The sequence below is a fragment of the Pteropus alecto genome, unplaced genomic scaffold (genome assembly GCF_000325575.1).
Source record: "Pteropus alecto unplaced genomic scaffold, ASM32557v1 scaffold111, whole genome shotgun sequence".
Classification (NCBI taxonomy): domain Eukaryota; kingdom Metazoa; phylum Chordata; class Mammalia; order Chiroptera; family Pteropodidae; genus Pteropus; species Pteropus alecto.
In genome coordinates, this window is record NW_006431915.1 from 6,855,637 (window position 1) to 6,863,893 (window position 8,257).

Sequence of the window (8,257 nt, forward strand, 5' to 3'; positions counted from 1 at the left end):
CCAATCTACCCACCACTGCTCAGAGATCCTTGTTGAGTCTCAGTCCACCTCTCACCTCCCATAAAGTGGATGGCCAAAGTAGTGTTACAATTTACTGCTAAGACTCAAAAATACTTTTCTTTCCAGCTAAAAACATACCCTAGGATGAAGATTAAGAACAGATAAAAATAATTGTTTGTTTAATTATCTGAAGAAGGCCATTTTTTAGCATTAACATGTCTACAGATGTTCGTTTTCTCTTTGGGGATTCTTCCCTCAAGAGCAATACAATCTCTGGCAACAGTTGGGGAAATAAAAGCAAAGTTCTTAAGAACTTTAATCACTCCTACTACTCCTTCTATCATAATCTCATTTTAAAAATCCTCACATTGGCCAAAATACACTAGTTCTAATTGCATACTTCACCCTGACAGAGGAAGCCAGAGGGCTTTATGGTGTTTTCATTAACACCAGAGAGGGATTTCCATTCATTTGGTAATGCAGAGATAAAGTTTGGGATGGGTGAGGAGTATACCATTCCCTACGTAAATCTGGAGAAAAGCTATTATGAACACAGGTTCATTTTCAGGCAATAAGTTTTAGGAAAGAGCATATGGAAATTTATTATATTCAAACCATACCTACTTGTGTTTCCATCTACTTCCAGGAATTCCTGTTTGAAGATCGTTGGCCTAGCCTAACTTTATATTCCATGTTCTAACCTACAGACAGAGCCAGGATTTTTGACCTCAAGAGTTCCCTCACCTCTTATCCTAACACTCAGAATGACTTCATCTGTTTGCGTTCTGCCTCAATGATGATTCAGATTTGTCCTTGTTTTCATGTACTGTTGTTGGTTGAATTGTACTCCTCCCTGCCCACAGTATGTCCATGTCCAAACTCCTGGAGCCTGTGAATGTTACTTTATTTGGAAAAAAGAATCTTTGCAATTATAAGTAAGGGTCTTAAGATGATATCACTGCTGACCATCCAGGCGGGCCCTAAATCCAATGACAAGTGTCCTTATGAGAGACAGAAGAGAAGAAAGACACATAAGGCTAATTGAAGACAGGGGCAGAGATTAGAGTAATGCAGCAGAAGTTGAAAGAGACAAGGAAGGATTGTCCCCGAGAGCCTCCAAAGGGAATGTGGCCCTGCCGACATTAATGTCAGACTTCTTGGCCTCCAGAATTGTGAGACGGTACATTTCTGTTGTTTGAAGCCACCCAGTCTGTAGCAACTTGTTACAGTGGCCCTAGGAAATGAACATACATGCCTTCAGTTTCCTGTGTCTGCCTACTTGTAGACTCTACCATAAGGCATAGGCCCCTGTATATAGTGTCATTACAAAATTCATATAAGCTTTGTCATCATAAGCCCTACAAGTTTATCTTTCTCTACTTTTGTATTATGAAACGTTGTGCATAATTATCTTTAAGATGTATATTGTTCTGTAATTCTGGTTCTGCCCTTAAAAGTTGGGTGACCATGTTAGATAATCTTAGCACCTTAGTTCCTTATACTATTTCATTTAGCGACCAATAAATGTTAGTAAATCTAAAAGTTGTAATTTTTTAAAAAGATTAAAATGGTTACAATCTTGTTATTTTGTCTTAGGTTTATTCCTTTTCAATTTTTTTCCCCCTTAATGTTTGCTTTTCCCATTTTTTTTTTTTGTAATTATTTGAAGTGAGATATGCCATTATAATTCTATCAGTGGTTATAATAAAACTTTCCAAAGTCTTCTTAAATTTTGTTTATCCAATAGTGGTTCTAGAAGGATCAGAATAAAACTCGAGTTGTGTGCCCAGCTCTTATTTCCTGGAAAACTACCACCAAATGGCATTCGCTTACTCCCTTTTGGAATTTAATTTGTATATGTCATGAGGTAATTATTTTTCCAAATAAATAGCCAATTATCCCAGTGTCACTGACTAGCCCATTCTCTGATTTGGGATGATATTGTTATTGTATACTAAATTCTCATGTTACATATTTCTATGTTTTCAATTCAATAGCTCTGGTTGTTTCATTCATGGTGTACTATTTTATTTCCTAAGACTACCATTTGAATTACTTGGAGGGCAAGCCCCGTTTGTTGTTTCTAATTTTTAACATTCTTTTAGTTATTACAATATACTTATTTTTAGTGTGCTAAATTTCATTTTAAAATTCCATTAAGTGACAAGGATGCCAAGGTGAGAAAGAACAGTCTTTTCTACAATGGTGCTAGAAAAACTGAATATCCATATGCAAAAGAATGACAATGGACCCCTCTCTGCCATATACCAAAAAGTTAACTCAAAATGGATCATTGACCTAAAAGTAAGAGCTAAAATTATAAAACTCATACAAGAAAAATATGTAAATCTTCATGAACATAGGTTACACCAAAGAACAAAGGAAAACAAACTGGGCTAATCAAAATTAAAAATGTTTTGTGCTTCAAAGAACATCATCAAAAAGTGAAAAAACAACCCATAGACTGGGAGAAAATATTTGTAAATTATACTATATCTAATATTCAGAATATATAAAAAACTCTTACAACTCAACAAAAATTCCAATAACCTAATTTAAAATTGGCAAAATATCTGAACAGACATTTCTCCAAAGAAAATACACACATGTGTTTATACATATTTATGTATATTTATGTATGTATACATGTCTCACAGGAAAAACAAGTACTGATGAGGATATGGGAAAATAAGAACCCTCATATGTTACTGGTGGGCTTATAAAATGATGCAGCTGCTTTAGAAAACAGTCTAGCATGCCTTGAAAAAGTTAAACACAGAGTTAACATATTGACTCAATATTTTCACTCCTAGGTATATACCTAAGAGAACTGAAAACATGTCCATACAAATATTTATAGCAGCATGAATGTTTATAGCAGCATTATTCACAATAACCAAAAAGTAGAAAAATGAAAATGCCCATCAACTGATGAATGGATAACAAAATGTACCACATCTATACATGGAATTTTATTTAGCCACAAAAAGAAATATATACATTTGTAATAAATTATCTCTGAAAATAAATTTTTTCAAATACGTGTAAAAAAAACTTCAGTTTGGGGGATGAATAGTTCCACTGTAAGTTTTTCTCTCAATGATAACACATTCTTCAGATTAATTACAGTGTTTTCAGATTAAGAACAGTCTTCCTTCTCAGCAGAAATATTATAATATTGAGTGAATGAGTATTCTGCCTAAAATTTTTCTTGCATGACAATCCTAAGGTTTCTTGACACTGTGAGTGCTCCAGTTAAAGTGATGACCTTTGGCTACAGGGTTCCCCGCATTCATTACTCTGATAGGATTTCACTTCTGAAATGAATTCTCTGATGTCAGATTAAAGACGTACTATGACAAAAAACATCACCACACTGATTACATTGATAAGGTTTCTCCCCGGTATGTGTTCACTTATGTTTCATAAGGGTGATCTTCAAATGAAGGATTTCCCACATTCATTACACTGGTAGAGTTTCTCTCCTGTGTGAGTTCTCTGATGTCAAATTAGTGATGTTCTATAGCAAAACAGTTTTTGACATTCATTACATCGATAGGGTTTCTCCCCAGAATGAATTTTTAGATGTTCAGTAAGGAGTGTACTTCGGCTGAAAGTTTTTCCACATTCCTTACAAACGTACAGTTTCTCTCCAGTATGAGTTCTCTGGTTTTGAGTGAGATGGGCACTCTTGTTGAAGGCCTTTCCACATTCATTACACTCATAAGGTTTCTCTCAAGTATGAATCCTCTGATGTTGGATGAAGGCTGGGGTATGGCTAACGGCTTTCCCACATTCATTACATTAATAGGGTTTTTCTCCTGTGTGAGTTCTCTGATGTCAAATTAGTGATGTGCTGTGGCAAAAAAAAAAAAACTTTCTGAAACTCCTTACACTTGTAGGATTTCTGCCCAGAATGAATTCCCCAATGTTCAATGAGATGTGTGCTACAGCTGAAGGTTTTTCCACATTCAATACATGCATATGGTTTCTTTCCAGTATGAATTCTGTGATGTTGAGTAAGGGCTGATATATGGCTGAAAGCCTTCCCACATTCATTACAAGGATAGGGTTTTTCTCCACTATGAATTTTCTCATGCTTTCTAAGGGAAGAACTATGACTAAAGGCCTTTTCACATTCATTACACTCATAAGGTTTCTCTCAAGCATGGACTCTTCGATGTTGAATAAGGTTAGTGCTCTGACTAAAAGCATTTCCACATTCATTACATTCATAAGGTTTCTCTAAAGTATGCATTCTTTGATGTTGAATAAGATTAGTGTTCCGGTTAAATGCTTTATCACAAAGTATACATTCACGTTTCTCTCTCATACAAATTTTCTTAGATTCCATTACTACTGAACTATGGCTTTACATTTAAATAGTTTCTAGAATAAGTAAGGTTTTAGGTATAAATGCCTCCTTTCTTATTAATTATAAGAAAAGATAAACCATTTTTCATTTAAAATTGCCTTTTAAAAAAATCAGTTGAAGCAGACTTATACTTTAAGCTCCTACCATTTGTATTACAATTATTAGGTCTTTTTCATCTAGAAACTCTCAGTTGTTTAAACAGGTCTGAGCTCAGATTCACTTTTTCTCCACAATTATTATGTTCAGGATCTTCCTCTTGAATTGAGTTTCCTTGTAATTTTGTTTTACTGGTGTTTCTCAAATTGATTATTAAATTCCAGTTCTTCTAATACGAAGTCTTGGAAACCATCACTTGAAAATTTTCTAAAATCATGCCATGACACTATTTGTTTTTCAGAAGCTTTCTGCTTTGAAGTTGATACTCTGATTTTGGATATAGTATTTGGAATTAAGTGGAAGACAGTTATCTCTTTCCTCTGGAATATAATGAAAGAAAACAAAATTTGTTCATCAATTACAGAACAAAATATAATAAAAATAAACCAGTGATAATATAAAATGAAAGATTATACAGTGTAGGTCTTGACTAATATGTAAGTTTAAAGAATGAAAGGATTAATATTGATAGGCATGGAAAAAAGCAACAGCAGCACTCAGATAAAATGCATACTATAATGAAAGGTAAAGATGGAGAAAAATACATAACATGACAAAAAGTCAATAACACTAATTCAAATGTATATCTTTGGAAAGCAGAGGTAAAAAAAAATAGAAACAAAAAGTGAAATGAGATTGGATAATAAAAACTCTGACAATTAAAGAGACATTCAATGTCACGTAGTAGGCAGTAGAAAATTGAAGTTTTCTGTCATACTAGTAACATGATAAATAAGTGATATTTTAGATTAAGAGGCTTGTTAATTTCACCTAAAATGGATAATGAGAGAATAAGGTTATAAAAATCAGCAAGAAAGTATAATATAAATAAGGGCCTGAGTTGGGAAAATACCAGTAAGAATTTAGTAGAGGAGTAAATCTAAAACATAAAAAGGAAGAAACAAAAAAATATGGACATTGAATATAGAAAATTTTTACAAAATGAGATTCATAAAGATACAATGGTTTCTAACCAGTACCATAGACTGATAATCAAGAGAAAAGAAAATACAAGGACAGACAAAAATATAAGGATGGAAAATTTCAATAGTAATTTGGAAACAAACAAAAAGAATCAAAAAAGCATTTAGAAGAGAATATCTGCAAGTAAGATCTCAATTGGATGGGTATAATTAGGCTAACAGAAAGAGCAATAAAAATACCCAAATTGAAGCATAGAGGTTAAAAAAAAGAATGATACTTTTTTAAAAGATTAGAAAATATCACAGCTAAAAAGAGCCTAAGGAGACATGATGACTAAATGTAACATAGTATTTTGATAGAATCTTGGTCCAGGAAAAAAAAAAACCATTAGGAAAAAATCAAGTTAACTTGAATAAAGTACAGACTTTAGTTATTTGGCCTTTGTCCTGGTTTCTGACACAGAGATCCTAAAACCCTTGGATTTTACTACTAACTAAAGTCTGTACTTTAGTTACAGACTTTTTTTTTTCATATAAGTTTATCTCCTTTAAAAAAGCATTAGAACATAAGAAACTTCTATGACTTACTTGAAAGGTCTAACCATACATATAAGTGGAGTCTCAAAACAAGAGGAGAGAACAGTAATGATGCAATATTTGAAGAAATTAGACTGGAATTTTTCCAACTGATGACATAAATTCAGAAAGCCCAAAACCATAAGAAAACTAAATACAAAGAAAAGCATAGCCAGGATAGGACAGTCAAACTTATGAAAATCAGAGACAAAGGGAACAATCTTAAATGCAGTCTATGAAACAGGCATAGTAACTTCAAAATATCAACACTCTACTGACTTTTCAACAATTGAAGAGAATCAACTGACAACCTACATTTTTGGATGAAAAGACTCAATATTTTAAAGATGTCAGTTCTCTCCTGCTGAGTTGAATGCCAAAAAATATGTTGAAGTCCTTCCTATCCCCGGTACACAGAATATGATCTTATTTGGAAATAGGGTTATTATTTGCTGCATATAATCTGCATAATTAGTTAAGATGAAGTAATACTAGAGTAGGGTGAGATCCTAATCCAGTGACTTCTGTCCTTATAAGATGGTCATGTGACGACACACAGGGTGAACACACAGGGTGAACACAATGTGACACACAGGGTGAACACAATGTGACAATGAAGGAGAGTTTAAAGTTATACAGCTGTAAACCAAGGAACACCAAAGACTGAAGTCAAACTGCCAAAAGCTAGGAAGGATTCCCCTACAGGTCTCAGAAGCAGCATGGCTTTGCCGACCCCTGGATTTTAGTCTCTAGAACTGTGTGACAATAAATTGCTGTTGTTTTACGTCACCTAGTTTGTGGCACTTTGTTATAGCAGCCCTAAGAGACTAATATATCTCCTCCCATTTAATCTCTATAACATATATTTTTGAAAAATAAAAAAGATGAAAATGAGGGATTTATCCATACTAGATATCAATACATATTATACAGCTATGTTAATTAAAAGAGGATAGACAGAAAGAATAATAAAACAGAATAAAAAGTCTAAAAATAGGTCCTTTCTTTTATAGGGATTTAATATATGATAAAGGGGGCATTCAAATATTTGGGGAAGGATGGAAATTCAATAAATAATCGGAGACAACTGGCTTAGAACATATTTGGGTACATTTATACATATGTTACTGCATAGTTGTATACATGTAACGTACATAAAAATTATGAGCAATTTAAGAGATTTGCAAACTTCAGGTGGTAACTTTATAAATTAAACCCAGTGTAAGGTACAAATGCCTTGAAAAGTTTTGCTCATCGAAGACAATGTAGTCAGATGTCAATAGTCAAGTTCTCCTTCTTAATGCCATCTTACCTAATCAAGTAAAGACCTGGAAAAGCAGGGCTGTAAAAGAAAAGGGGCTTTGAGAAATCAGGATTGTCTTTCTGGGAAGCCTCTCTGATATCGCTCCCTAAAACTAAGGTCTGAATGAGTCTAGGAATAGAGTCCTCTGCAGCGTACAATGGGAAAGGCCACTGACATTGCTATCTGGAGTTCTGACCCTTTCTCTTCAGTCGCTGCAGTGTTCAAGGACACAGCTGCAATCTGGCAATCCAGAACACAGAGTTAACTCCAAAGCTCGTTCCCTCCCATGATGGGTGACATCGAGTACACCAACACCCCCACCCCATTCTTTATTAATAAAAATTATAAATAACACGTGTAAAGCATTTTACATTTTTCAAAGTGCATTCACAAATGCCACGTCAGAGAACAAAGATCAAATGCTCCTAGTAGCCCATGGAAAGTTGGCAACCAATTCTACAGCTCTTTGCAGAAGAGGCTTCCGAAAACTCCAAACAAAACAAAACGAAAGCTACCTCGAGGAGGTGCATTCCGGAAGAAAAAGAACTGGGTATCAGGAGACCTAAATTCTAGGGCCACTAATTTCCTAGATCAATTTTTTCTGCAATTTCCTGCCTAGGTCTAGAGTGGCCGCCTCTCCTCTACTGATCCTATCACAGCAAAAGACCCCAAAGCCCCAAGTTTTGTCTTTATACTCTCCCACTCGCCAATCCAGAAATGAGAGCCCAAAACCTAACACTTAAGGCTGGGATGCACGGCCAAGACTCTGCAACCCCCTAACCCGGGGACGGTCTCAGGCTTGCAAAGCCGGGATGTCCATGGAGCTCAAGTCACCACCCCACACTCCGCTCCAAGGCCAAACCAACCCCAGCCCGCGTCTCCTAATTCCCGCCTTTCTTCCTCCGTCCCTCCCCCGCCGCCGCA

The 8,257-nt window shown here is 35.0% G+C and overlaps 1 protein-coding gene across 1 annotated transcript; it reads right to left on the reverse strand.

Moving 5' to 3' along the window:
* Positions 1 to 3,295: 3,295 nt before the first annotated feature.
* On the reverse strand, positions 3,296 to 4,354 carry ZNF883 (zinc finger protein 883). Its single transcript, XM_015599681.1, is given in 3 exon segments — positions 3,296 to 3,444; positions 3,447 to 3,867; positions 3,869 to 4,354. Coding segments are annotated over 3 exon segments (1,056 nt in total).
* Positions 4,355 to 8,257: the final 3,903 nt, after the last annotated feature.